This window comes from Diceros bicornis, chromosome 9 (assembly GCF_020826845.1).
Source record: "Diceros bicornis minor isolate mBicDic1 chromosome 9, mDicBic1.mat.cur, whole genome shotgun sequence".
Lineage (NCBI taxonomy): Eukaryota > Metazoa > Chordata > Mammalia > Perissodactyla > Rhinocerotidae > Diceros > Diceros bicornis.
Window position 1 is genome coordinate 25,908,539 of NC_080748.1, and position 14,106 is coordinate 25,922,644.

The window sequence follows — 14,106 nt, forward strand, 5'->3', positions numbered from 1 at the left end:
GAGAAGAGGAGGAAAAACATGAAGAGTGTCTTTCTAAAGAGTGAATGCTGCTGGGAAGCCAAATCTGAAAAATCTCTGCTAGATTAGATTTAATGACTCCTTTAGTTATCTATTTCTGTGTACCAAATCATCCTAAACCTTAGTGGCTTAAAACAACAACAGTTGATTATTTCTTAAGATTCTGTGGGTTGGCTTCATTCAACTGGGGGCTTAGCTGGGGCTGGAACATGCGAGTTGGCCTCATTTATATGTCTGGGGCTTTGGTGCACTGTTGCCTGGGCAGCTTGCTTCTTGTCCCTGTGGCTGCTGTCTCTCCATGTGATCTCTCATCAATCAGTAGTCTAGTTCAAGCTTCTTTACATGGCTGCTGGCTCCCAAGGGGGTGACAATGAAGCTATGAGGCCTGTTAAGACTTAGGCCTGGAACACTTTCACCACACTGTCATCTACCACAGTGACCAAAAAAAGATCACTGATGACTTAGTGTGGGAGTTGTTTTAGTAGAGTGAAAAGACTAGGAAATGACTAGCAGATGAAGAAAAATTCCTTATCATTTCTCTATATTTTCTCTAAACTTGATCCAAAATAGGCTACTAATTTCTTGAATGCTTCTTGTTCTTTCCTTGCTTGCTGCCTTTCCCTGAATATTATTCCTTTGTCTCCCCTGTATTAAAATCTTACCCATTCTTGAAGGCTTTCTTAAAATCTTCAGTTTTTTTCTTTCTTTGTACTTTACTCTCCAGCAGTTCTGACTTTTAATTTAGTTTTTTATCTCAGTATTTTTTTTATTGTTATTTCTTGCCTCCTATGTTTTTTTTTTGAAAAAAAATTTTTTTTTTTTTTGTGACGAAGACCAGCTCTGAGCTAACATCTGTTGCCAATCCTCCTCCTTTTTTTCCCCAAAGCCCCAGTAGATAGCTGTATGTCGTAGTTGCACATCCTTCTAGTTGCTGTATGTGGGATGTGGCCTCAGCATGGCCGGAGAAGCGGTGCGTTTGTGCGCGCCTGGGATCCGAACCGGGGCCGCCAGTAACAGAGCGCGCGCACTTAACCGCTAAGCCATGGGGCCGGCCCTTGCCTCCTATGTTTTTGATCATGGTTTTTGCATATGCCCTCCAACTTCCAATCTAGAAGGTTCTAGATTCTCAGTAAACTTTTCATTCTTCAAGCTTACTCAGATGCTGTTTCCTCTGTGAGCCTTCCCTTGTTCATCCCCCAGATAATCACTTATTCCTCTGTACCTCATGCGTACTTTTACTATTGTACATATCATAACATATTACAGTTATTTATTTACATTTATTTGAAGGTAGGAAATGACAGTGTCTAATGTTTTGCCTTTCAGTAAATAATTTACTGAGTTATGGCTTGATTTTTGATCCCTATTCTTATTTATTTATTTATTTTTTGAGGAAGATTGGCCCTACGCTAACATCTGTTGCCAGTCTTCCTCTTCTTTTTTCTCCCTAAAGCCCCAGTACCTAGTTGTCTATCATACTTGTAGAGTTGTAGCTCTTCTATATGGGATGCTGCCTCAGCATGACTTGATGAGTGGTGTAGGTCTGCGCCCAGGATCCGGACTGGCAAACCTGGACCATTGAAGCAGAATGCACAAACCCAACTGCTGTGCCACCAGGCCGGCCCCCCATTCTTATTTTTTTTAAAAAGGCCTCACATGATAACAATTAAAAATTATATATTAATAATGACCTAATTACTTCTTTGATACTGTGCTAGGTTCATTGGTACTAAGCCAGTGCATTAAAATATAAAGAAAAGTCATGGTTTGGTGTGTGAGGTAAAAAATTTTTGCAAGAAATAATATATGGTCATGTTCTTTGTATCTCTGAATAAGCCAAGAGTTTATGAGGTTATATTCTGTGTGGGCCTCAGTGGAAGTATGTCCATATGTAAATCTCATGAGTATTATACACTGATCTAGATGGAGTAGTTGTTATGGCTTCAACACATGGAATCGTCGTTTCTCGATCCCTGCTCTAGGTGTCAGGCAGGTTTTTCAGCTCATGTCTTTGTATCCTCTATGTATGGGCACATACAAGAGCCATAGAGATTAGCTAGTTACACACATAAGGAGAGGAGAACACTCCCGGCTCTTGGATATAAGACTGCGGCTTGGTCTGTTACCCACTGCAAACATTACCATGGAAGCCGTGCTTGTGTGTGTGCATCCACAGCTGTATGTGTATTGGGGTGGGGAGAGCACAAGTCTTGTTGGCAGGACACTGAGAGGTGCTTGTGCTCCGATTGCAGCCCTCACTCTGCCCCTCTTGCTCTTGTACTTTCCTTAGGCTGTGGGAGTAAGAGGGATCTCGTTTATTCTTTCCTTTGACAAATACTGTAGGGGAACACAGAAAAGAATCAGATCCCTCTCCCTGCCCTCTCTCAAACTGGTGGGTTAATGGCAGCCAGGTAAATAGGTCAGTAAAGCTTAAGGTGGGAAGTATGATTATTAAAGGACATATAATTTGAATTACTTTAGTAATAGAACCAGTTGGCAGAACATCAAGTGCAAGGGGAAACCTCCTAAGTGTTGCTACAGATGAGTCAACCCTGGCTCTCATGGTGGACTCTGGCATGATCGTCATCTGGGAGCCAGTTAGGTTGTATGCCAGGGGAAATCTGTTTGGTTCCTGAATTAAAGATGTTTTAAAAATAAATTTCTTTTATCTTCTTTCACTGTTTGCTGACTTTTATTTATTTATTTTTACATTCTGCAACTTTAAAAAAATAAGTGTATGAAAATCTCGGTTATCTGAGGTTTTAAATAGTTTCTCTTAAAGTGAGCTAGCTAAAACATTATCTCAGATCTTTTTTATTTGGCTTGGTATAATCCTTATTAAATCTTGAAATAGGGGCCGGCCCGGTGGTGCAAGTGGTTGGGTGCACACCCTCCGCTGCGGCGGCCCGGGGTTCGCCGGTTCGGATCCCGGGTGCGCACCGACGCACTGCTTGTCAGGCCATGCTGTGGCAGGCCTCACATCTAGAGTGGAGGAGGATGGGCATGGATGTTAGCCCAGGGCCGGTCTTCCTCAGCAAAAAGAGGAACATTGGCAGATGTTAGCTCAGGGCCAATCTTCCTCACACACACACAAAAAAAATTAAAAAATCTTGAAATAATGCCATGCTTATGGTAGGTGTTCAGAGAATAAATAAGTAATTAAAATTTAAGTTGAGCTTTAGTCTGGTGTTAGCTAAGTCACAAATAATTAGGATCTAAACCATAATCAAACATAAAACAATCAAATAAAGGGGAAATCGCACTTTTATAAGTCCGTAAAGTTTGAGCATGCCTAGTGATAGACTATCACCTACCTAATCTGCCCTTTGTTTTTTATACCTATGGAGAAATAACTTCTATTCTTTTTTTATAAGAAGTTCAGGAAAGACTCAAAGGTAAAAGGGCAGTAAGATAGATCTCCAAAGGAAAGAAGGAAAAATAGGACAGTCTTCCTAAATTTAAGTTGGAGTTACATTTACTTTTCTGTCAGCTACCAAGAGAATTACATAAGATATCTGGAATAGTGATATTAATAAAATTAATCATTTAAAATGATAGTACATAAAACCTCAATTGTATTCAAGTAAAAATAAAACTTTGTTAGTATAAATAATTTTCTTTGCCTATTAGTCCATTAGACTGAAACTTTGCCTGTAATCTTATGAAGACCCTAATAAAGACCAATAATGTCACGCTTATTGGAATATTATTGTATTGTTGAATTACACGATTTATCAAATTCTTAAAATTTGCAGTCTTCCTTAGAGGCTCTAAACTTGATTATATAGCAGGGGTTCTTTGAGTATGTGTTCTCCAAACAGATGTCTCCTGACATACAATCTTATATTACAACTCATCCCTAAAATAGGGATAATAATAGTACCTACCCCGTTGGTTTGTTATGAGTTTTATATGAAAAGCTCATGGAATGCTGCTTGGCCCATAGTAAGTACTCAGTACTAGCTGTTATTGTTGTTATTACCCATGGACTTGAGAATTGGAAGAAAACAGCAAGAGGGAGAAAAGTGTATTGCTGCCTCTTTCCATTGGATAAAAGAGTGACTGGGGGGAAGCACAGGACTGTGCTTTATAAAAACAAATAATCTGAAATGTTTATAAGATACACTACTAATTAGTGGCTTAAAATCACTAGATAGATTGAGAAATGGATGATTTAAATTTTTTTCTAAAAGTGGTTATTTTTATAATCAGTTTTCTTTTTTCCATTTAATAGAATTAATGGAATTAATTTCTTTTTTATATTAATATCTCAGCACTTGATTTTTTAAAATGCAAATTATGGTTTCAGTAATGGTCAGGCAGTATAATGCAGTGTTCAAGAGCACAGAATCAGGGGCCAGACTACCTGGATTTGAATTCTGTCTCCTCACCATTTACTGTGTACCTTCTGGCAAGTTACTAAAGCTCTCTGTGCCTCAGTTTTTATCATTTGTAAACAGGAATTATAACAGTGTCTGTCTCATTTGTTTATTTATGGATTAAATGAAATTAATATATATAAAAGGTTTAGAACAATATCTACCATATAATAGTATAGTAATTACTATATTGTTGTTGTTGTTAATGACTAACTTTTTTTAGCATCATCAGTTTAGACACTTAAAGTTGAGTACTTTCATACCAGAGTTTCCTGCAGTTAAGTCTCAGTCCTGTCAAGTGTTCAGAAATGAAAATCCTAATAAATATATTGATAGCCAGTACTGTGATTTTCATTTTCTTCTTTCTGTATGTTAGCTTATCCTTAAACACATTTCTAAAACAGATTCCTTTAGGAATATGATCCCTTTCCTCAGAACTCTTCGAGTAGTGGGACTATATTTTATAATGCATCTTTAAATCTGCAGGATCTAAACATGCATAATATTTGGTAGGTGCATAAGAAATGATAAGTGAAAGCATGCATAATCTCCAGGAAGTATTCTGCCCTCTTGCAGTGTATTTTAATAGCTGATCAAGTAGAACTCTTTGTTAGAGTCTTTATAAATGTCTGAGCTTTGAGGTTAGTGATTATATTTAATCTACCTTTTATTAAGTTGAGGAATGTATGAAGTTTTCTTGTCTTCAATTTTGTATAAAATAATGACACTTAGAAAAAGAGGTATAAATCACTACTTGAATGAATAATTTACTGGCTTTTGGCAGTTATCTCCATATTAATATATTCTAATTTCTGGATGAGAGTAAGTTATACAAAAACTACTGCCATATTTGCCTAGTTTTGTTCTTTTTTGTTGTGGATTTTTAAAAGTTTAGTAAATGAAACAGAACATTGCAGATAGTTAAGGTGTAGTTTCCTTTGTTCCCCTACTCAGTGTTACTCCTCCCTCTTCCCCAACCCGGAAGCAACAATTATCAAGAATTTGGTGTGAAGCCTTCCAGTTCATATTGTCTTACTTTTACTCCATGTATATGTTACACGTATGTAAAACTACACTAAGTAATTCTTTAACAGTGCATCCTTTTGCATTTTGCCTTCTTTTTCGTCTAATATTGTTGTTGATTCAAAAGTAGACTAATGCTTGTACAGTCACCCAATATAAGAAAAGGGTGACATTCCAGAGCAGCAGAGAAAGGATGGTCTTTTCATTAAATGGTGCTTTGTCAATTAGATATCCATTTGAGAAAAAAATCTGCCTTCTCTCCACCTTATATCATAAAACAAACTCAATTCTAGATGTATTTCAGGTTTAAGTGGTAAAATAATAAAGCTTTTAGAAGAAAACATAGAACATTTTCATGATTTTTGAGTACAGAAAAAGTACTAACTATGAAAAGAAAAAATATATTAAGATAATAAATTCTGTTTATTAAAAGATGCCACTAAAGCAATGAAGGAGATCACAAAGTGGGAGAAGATATTTGTAATACCTATATCCAACAGGGGACTCATCTGGAATATATTAATAATCCTTCAAATCAATAAGAAAAAGACAAGTAACTCAAGTTTTTAAAAAGTGGGAAGAAAACAGGCACTTCACAAAAGAGCACAGCAAACTGGCCAAGAGATGTATGAAGGGTGTTCAACTTCCATAGACATCAGGGAAATTAAAACCCCACTGAGACACTACTACACACCCAAATGAAAAAGACAGCCAATACTAAGTGTTGGTGAAGGAGATATGGAGCAACTGCGTTCTCTCATGCACTGCTGGTTGGAGTATAAATTGGTCCAACCACTTGGGAAAACTGGCAGTATCTGATAAAAATAAATATGTTCATACCCTGTAACCCAGCAGTTCTGCTCCTAGGTGGATACCCAACAGAAATGCGTACATATGTTTGCCATAGAGACATGTACTGTAATTTTATAGTTGTGCGTATTCATTATATGCCCAAACTAGAAACAACCCAAATGCCTATCAACAAAAAACATGGATAAATAAATTATAGTATATTCTCTCACTCTCTCTGTCTCTGTCTGTCTGTCTCTCTCACTCTCTCACTTTCTCTCTCTCTCTCACACTCACACACATGTGTGCGGTATATGGCAATGGGAATGAATGATCTACAGTTATATGCAACAGTATGGATGAATCTCACCCCCATAATATTGAATGAAAGAAGCCATAGACCAAAGAGAACGTACTCCATAATTCCATTTCTGTAAAGTTCAAAATCAGGCAAAACTAATAAATTTGAGAGGAGTAGTGCCTGGAGGGGACATGTATTTAAAAGGTTCTGTTCTTGATGTGAGCATTAGTTACACAAGGGCATTCAACTTGTGAAAATTCATTAAGCTGTACATTCATGATTTATGTTCTTTTATGTATGCATGCATGAATATATGTATGTTATGCTATCTAAAAAATATTGTTTTGAGATCTGTCCATGTTGGATCTTAGAAATCTAGTTTATTCATTTCAACTCTGGTTTATGAACAGATCACAGTTTATTTATTGATTCCCTTATTGGATTTCTAGGTGGTTTCCAGTTTTCCTCTGTTTCAAATAATGTTGTGGACAGCATTCTTTTACATGGTTTCTTGTGAAAATATATGAGAGTTTCTCTAAGATGGATAACTAGAGGTGGCATTGCTGGTCCTAGGGTATGCTCCTCTTCAGCTTACCGGATATTATCAAATTGTTCTCCAAAATGGTTTTATTATGTAGGAGTGATGGGAAGTTCCCATAGCTATATATAGTTGTCATCATTTGGTATTGTCAAACTTTTTTTTTTTTTTTTTTTTTTTGTGAGGAGATCAGCCCTGAGCTAACATCCGCCAATCCTCCTCTTTTTTTGCTGAGGAAGACGGCCCTGGGCTAACATCTGTGCCTATCTTCCTCCACTTTATATGGGACTATGGGACGCCGCCACAGCATGGCTTACCAAGCAGTGCGTCGGTGCGCGCCCGGGATCCGAACCAGCGAACCCCGGGCCGCCGCAGCGGAGCGCACGCACTTAACCGCTTGCGCCACCGGGCCGGCCCCGGTATTGTCAAACTTTTAAATGTTGCTAATGTGGTGGATGTGAAATGGTATCTCATTGATATTTTAATTTGTATTATCTGATGATTAGTATATTTGAGCATCTTTCTACCTATTTATAGGCCATATGAATTTCCTGGGTTATTTTTTTTGCATGTTTTTCACTTTGGGGAATTATCTATTCATATTTATTGCACATTTTTAATGGTTAATTTTATATTTTTCTTCTTGATTTATGTGCAATTTGCCTTGATTCTTAAAGTCCATATATTCAGAAAGACCTCCCTTTGTGATTTTAAGACATTACTAGAATTTCAGCTATAGACTTTAGATTTGGAATAATTCAGCTCTCGTAAGAATCTTTTTCCTTCAGGCTTTTTATCTTTTTCCTGTCCCTCTTTGCCTGCCATCACTCCTTCCTATTTTACTAGCACATTTCAGCTATAGGGGATTTTTTCCCCTCATCTTTGGGGATGCCGACCAGGTGGTAGTGATATGGGGAAGGGGAAATAATCAGAAAATGAAAAATCGATAAAAATTTGACAAGTTTATAAAACTGATAATAGCTATGTGTAAGATATGCTTGTGACCCTTCTTGTTTTTTTTGTTTTACTTGAAATACGTTCTAGATCTAGCATTTTACAGCCAAAGGCCAATTATTTAATTGTGTATTGTCTCCCTTGTAGTTGCTTGTCGTTATCTGATTATTTTTGTGTGTGTATGTGATTATTATCTGATTAGTTGTGTGTATATGTGTATATAGTTTGGGGTCCATCATTGTCCTATCCACTGCATATATATGAGGTCTAGGCAGTGCTGTATCCACTGGATTGTTGAGACAGTTCCATGTATCCATTACTTCCCAGAGCAACTGCATTAACAGTTCAAACCCTCTTCCACCAGTGCCACTGGTGCTTTGGTGTTTCTACCATCTTAGAGAGAAAATGACCAAGCACCCGTACAGAGGTGGTTGGTCTGGACTAAAAGGAGGTGATGGAAACAGTGCTTTCTTATTTTCTAACAGGGTGTGGTAATAGCAGCAAGGGCTTGGAGTTCCTGACCTGTTTTGCAAGTGTCACAGAGCCTTTGCAGTTAGAGAACCTTCCTCAGAGAACATCCTGGCCCAGATTTCTTCAGCATTCCTTCCTTATTGCCTCTGACTTCTGCCTTAAGTAGGATTAGTGCCAGAGGAAGAGCTCATGACTCCTGGCCGTGGCCACAAAATCTTGGCTGATCTTGATAAAGGAGTCTTGAAGCACATTCTCTTGGCATGAATCTTTTGGAGAGAGGTGCCAGTTTAGCAGAGCTGCAATAGGAACTCTCTTCTTAGAATAGAATCTGTTTTTTTTTTTAATGGTTTCATGTAGTCAATGAAGAAACTTGAGTCTTAAGTCAGTGTAGAATGACTTCAATCTGTAGATTTATCAAGTTGATAAACCTTCTTGAGGTGAGAAATAGAAAGGCTGTAAGCAATACAATTATGTCTTGCTTTATGACTAGAGTAGTATAAACTGGCAATAAATTTGGAGGTGATAATTTTAAAGTGTGTTTTATATTTTAAAGAAAACTCTAATATTTGTGTAAATAAGTCCCTGAGTATGCTGATCCTGGGCTTTTTATTTTTTAAAATTTTATAAGTGATAAGGATTTTTGTTTTTCTGAGCACCATGTCATTATCACACTTAAAATATTAATAATTCTAGTAACATATATTTCAAATTTTCCCACATTGTCTCAAAAGTCTTCACTTTTGATTGTTCTGTCTCTTATTCTATAATAGTTCCACCAACCCTCCCTACTCTCCACTCTTTGCTTTTTCATGCCATTGATTTATTGGAGACACTAGGTCATCTGTTGTGTAGAGCATCCCACATTCTGGATTTGACTGATTTGTCCCTTGTGGTGGTGTTTAACTTGATTCTGTATCCCCAGTAATCCCTGTAAACTGGTAATTAGAACTAAAGGCTTGATTAGATTCAGATTCAACCTTTCTTTCTCTTTCCCTTTTTCTTTCCTTTCAATGTTATGTACTTCTATTGCATCACATCATAAGACACATACTGTCTGGTTGTCCCCATTTAGTTATGCTAAGATTGATGTGTGGATTCTGTTTGTATACTCTGTTACTCTGTTGGTACAGAGGTGCCCCTTAGAAGCATCACTTTTAAGCTATTTAATATTCTTAAGAATCTTAGATTCTGATTTAGCAAGTCTGATGGGGATGGGGAGAGACATCTATTAAGAAACACTTGAAAAAACCCCAGAACCCTCTACCTTTACTCATATGTGGTAAGAATCATTACTTTTAATATATTTAATATGTAATTAGAGTGACAAAATTACTTTTATGCAAATGCTTTGGGAATGTATGTTTTGTATAAAATGAAGCATAGTTGAAATTATTAACTGTGGAAATGTTTGAGACTGCTCTGGTATAATAGAAAAAGTACTGACTTGGACCCAGGAGGCCAAATCATTTATTCTCTGAGACCCATTTTTTTAAATCTAGAAAATGGGAATAATCAGATATTTATCATAGGGTTGTTTTAATGATTAAATGAAATTTATTTTGAAGCAGTCCATCACCTGGTGGTTAGTTGAATTGAAATCTGAAAAGCATTACAGCAATAGATTTTTTTCAGTTGAGGTCTTCAGAGTAAAGGTTAAGAAAACTAAGGTAACAATATCTCATGTATTATTTTAGATATATATGTGTAAGCTTTTGTTTTTGAGCTTGTTTTTTAAGTGATAGGAGACTCATGATTAATGCGTCCTTTTGGGAAAAATAGCTTGTAGAAATCTTATTGTTTTTTTTTCCCTCTTACTTTCAGCTCCATTTACCTCTTAATTCTCCTTTGCCTGGAAGTGAATTGACCAAGGAACCTTTTCGTTGGGATCAGAGACTCTTTGCACTAGTGTTGCGGTTGCCTGGCACGGTGTCAGTAGAATCAGAACAGTTGACAGGTGTGCCTTTAGATGACTCTGCAATCACACCAATGTGTGAAGTGACAGGCGGTAAGTTCTTTTGCTGGCAGTAATTCAGTGACTTAAAATAGAGTTATCTGAATGTTTTAAAATGTACATTTCAAAAACTCCATGTTTGTTTTTGTTTAGCAAGTTACTATTAGGAATTAGTAGACGTATGGTTTTAAAACTACGTTAATGAAGATCTGTGGTCTGATTTGAATAGGATGTGAATACTATTGGATCTGATAACGAATGGTAATTTTTTTCTACCCATATAGAAAATGCTGGTATTTGAAGTTGTTAAATTTATTTTCTTATCTACAAAGACTGCCAATGATTTACAAATACCGTAGAATTATTTTCTGTGAAAAATGTTTTGAGAATCATCTCATTATCCATGTAATGATTAATGTCTGGTTAAGTGGAGCTTTCCCCAGAGGCAAACAGGAAGCTAGATTAGAGGTTCAAGGAAACAGGTAGTGCGGTCTTAGCCAGCTTGTCCAGGTAGTCACTATGCTAAGTGAAAATTAATGACACTCTTGAAACAAAATATGTAATAGACTCAGAACTTCTATAATGTGGAATTGGTTAACAGGTGGGTTAAATTCGTATGCATATGTATTGAGTGCCTACTGTGTACCAAGCACTGTCCCATGCTTTAGGACTTCAGTAGTGAATATGACAGACATGGTATTCTTGCTTTCATGGAGCATTTTAGTTCTCACCTAAGAAATTTGATACTAAAATGTCCAAGTCTTACACACCACTATTTCCCTTGTGTCGGGGCCTGTGACATAGTCTCCAGACACAGTCAGTGGTCTATTGAGATTCCATCATAGTCAGCTACATACATTAAAGGAAAATATAAGGTCTAATTAATATTTTAGGTGCCTTTCTTCTAAAATTCTGTGCGGTTTAGAAATTGACAAAACTCACAAACAGAGTATCCTACACAGGTATGTGAAGTAGATAAGTTAGGAATTGTTTATTCACATTATTAAATGTTTCCATTTTGTAGAAGTACTTTTTGGTGAACTCTTGTAATACCTTCACAATTTAATTTATAAGAGAAAAAAGGTATATGAATAAATTTTTTAAGGGAAAACCTGTTGTCTAAATTTGAAAATTCACTGCTAACAATTTCCTCTGCATGGATATATTTTTCAGTGACAGTCCTAATTGTTTCTGTGGGTAGGTGCACATTTGTATTCAGGAAGTTTTAGTGTTTAGCCTTGAACTAACCCAATTGCTAAAATCCTGATTTTTTTTTTTTTTTTAACTCAAGGGTTTTTATTTAACACATTGAAGAAGGGCTTTGAGGCTGTAATGTTAACATTCTCCCATTGGAAATTACTTACTATGAATTACTTACTTTGACCTTAGAATTATGATAAAGTTATGGGACTATATGTACTATAACTTTTGTCTTCTAGGATCAAAAATATTCAGAGTGTGAAATGAAGTAAGTAGTATAATAACAGAGAGTCTAAAAAGAACCTGAGACATCATGTAGTAGTTAATATCCTTGCCTTTGGGCAGTAATATACTAAAGTTATTTTGTTTATTCTTTGAAAGGAACATCTCCAGAGGAAAAGACTCTGAAGTCACCTTTGGTAATATCTTTCAATGACCCAGAAACCTTAGTTGGTCAAGAAATTAGGAAGCTTTCCCCAAATATACATCCCGAATCTCCCCTGATGTAGTGGTTTGCTTGCCTCTCTTCATGCTCTTGCCAGCAATAATGGGAAGCTCCTCAAATGCCACTCACCTTTTCATATATCTGAACAATGTTTTCTTTATTTTAAAAGAATGTTCACTGAAAAAGTTTTGAGGATAAAACACTAGAAAAGTAGAAAGAAGAGAAAAGCTAATATCCACTGGTATTGCACTATCCAAATATGTAATCCCTGCTAACAATTCCTGTGCATTTTTTTAACTTAATGATAAGAGGAGTATGTGTACATTTATTTTCCTCATTATAGAATAATTCATGTTCACTAGGGAAAAATTAGAAAGAAATTTCACTGTGTTGCTGAAATAATTGATTAATATTTTGTGACATTTCTTATGTATTTTTTTTAAAAAATTGTATAATTGTCATTGTGAGCATTTTTCTTTTATTGTCAGGTAATTAATGAGTACCCACTCTATGCCAAATAACTGTTCTTGATGCTGAGAATACAGCAGGAACATTAGACAGAAAGCTTACATTTTTGGACTGTGACAAAAATCAGTTAAAATGAATAAATAATATTTTAGGGAGTGCTACTTACTGTGAAGAAAAAAATACGGTAAAGGTGTAGAGAGTAACTTGAGGCAGAGAATGAATATTCTTGGGAAATCTTCTGAGGAGGTGACTTTTTTTTATCATTAACCTACAGGATACGCTTACCCCAGTGTGAATCAATTTAAAATATTGCTTATCCTTGGAGGTTATTATACTTGTTGTCTAAAGAAGTAAATAAAACAGCAATTATTCTTTTATAAATTACATTTGCATACCTGTACCCTTGAAGTTTAAGCCCCTTGTTTGAATAGGGATTAAATCAGCCATGATTGTGTCTTAAAAATATTAATCCCTCTAAAATTATTGTTACAGTATGTTCATCGACGCTCTTTTTTGGTTTTTAATTAAGGTGTAGTTGACATATAACATTTTGTTAGTTTCAGGTATACAACATAATGATTCAATATTTGTATAAATTATGAAATGATCACCACAATAAGTCTAGTTAACATTTGAGCAGAAATCTGAATAATGGAGTAAACCATATGAAGATATAGGCAGAGGAAATAGTAAGGGAAGGAACACACTGTATATTTTTGGGAGCAACAGGAAGGCTGACATGGCTGGAGCTTACAGAGGGACAAGTAGAAAGTAACAGGTGGGTTTAGAAAGGTAGGCAATAGCCTTTTAGGCCATAACAGATATTTTTTATTTTCCAAGTGTGATGAGAAGACACGGGAGGGCTTTTTTATAGGAAGTGACGTCTGATTTCTATTTCTGAAAGGTCACTTCAGCTGCTAGATAAGAATGTACTGTAAAGTGGTAAGAATGGAAGCAGAGAGACTAGTAAGAGATGATAGTACTTTGGTCTAAAGTGCTAGGTTTGGAGGTGGTGAGAGGTGGTCTGATGCAAAGGAGAACAAAGGACGAGGGCAATGAGGGAAGAAAGAATCAAGGATGATTCCTAAATGATTCAATTGGCCTGAACAACTGGAGGGGAATGACTGTCCATGGACCAAGATGGCTACAGTGGGGAAAAGCAAGTTTCGGGGAGGTGCAGGGATGATATCAAATCAAAAAATGTCCGATAGACATGTTTCATGGTGAAAGTATTGAGATAAAAAGCATTTTATAAAAGTTATAAGACTTTTCCAGATTAAATAAATTTAACTTTCTTAGCTTCTATGAGGACTGTTGTCCAACTTAGAAATGTTCTTTTTGTCTCTTTTCCATTTTATTAAAATGCTAATCTAGTAGACTTCTGTGGGAAAGTTTTTCTTTTTCACTTTTCTGCCTTCAGACTCACTATATTTAGTTTGGTTTTTTTTGTGGACTTGATGTAACTACAAGTGAGCCAGCTTCTTGACTTGAAGGTGTGTGCTTTTCTCACAAATGTAATTAGTGACCCTAGAAACTTTATGGTTCAGTGCAAAGTATCATACATTCCAA

General features: G+C 36.2%; 1 protein-coding gene across 1 annotated transcript in view; it reads left to right on the plus strand.

The window, feature by feature from the left end:
• INTS6 (integrator complex subunit 6) overlaps window positions 1-14,106 on the plus strand; it is an 89,530-nt gene that overhangs the window by 47,621 nt on the left and 27,803 nt on the right. The window contains exon 5 of the mRNA XM_058548107.1: window positions 10,295-10,478. Coding sequence (XP_058404090.1) covers window positions 10,295-10,478 — 184 coding nt within the window. The remainder of the gene's footprint in view (window positions 1-10,294; window positions 10,479-14,106) is intronic.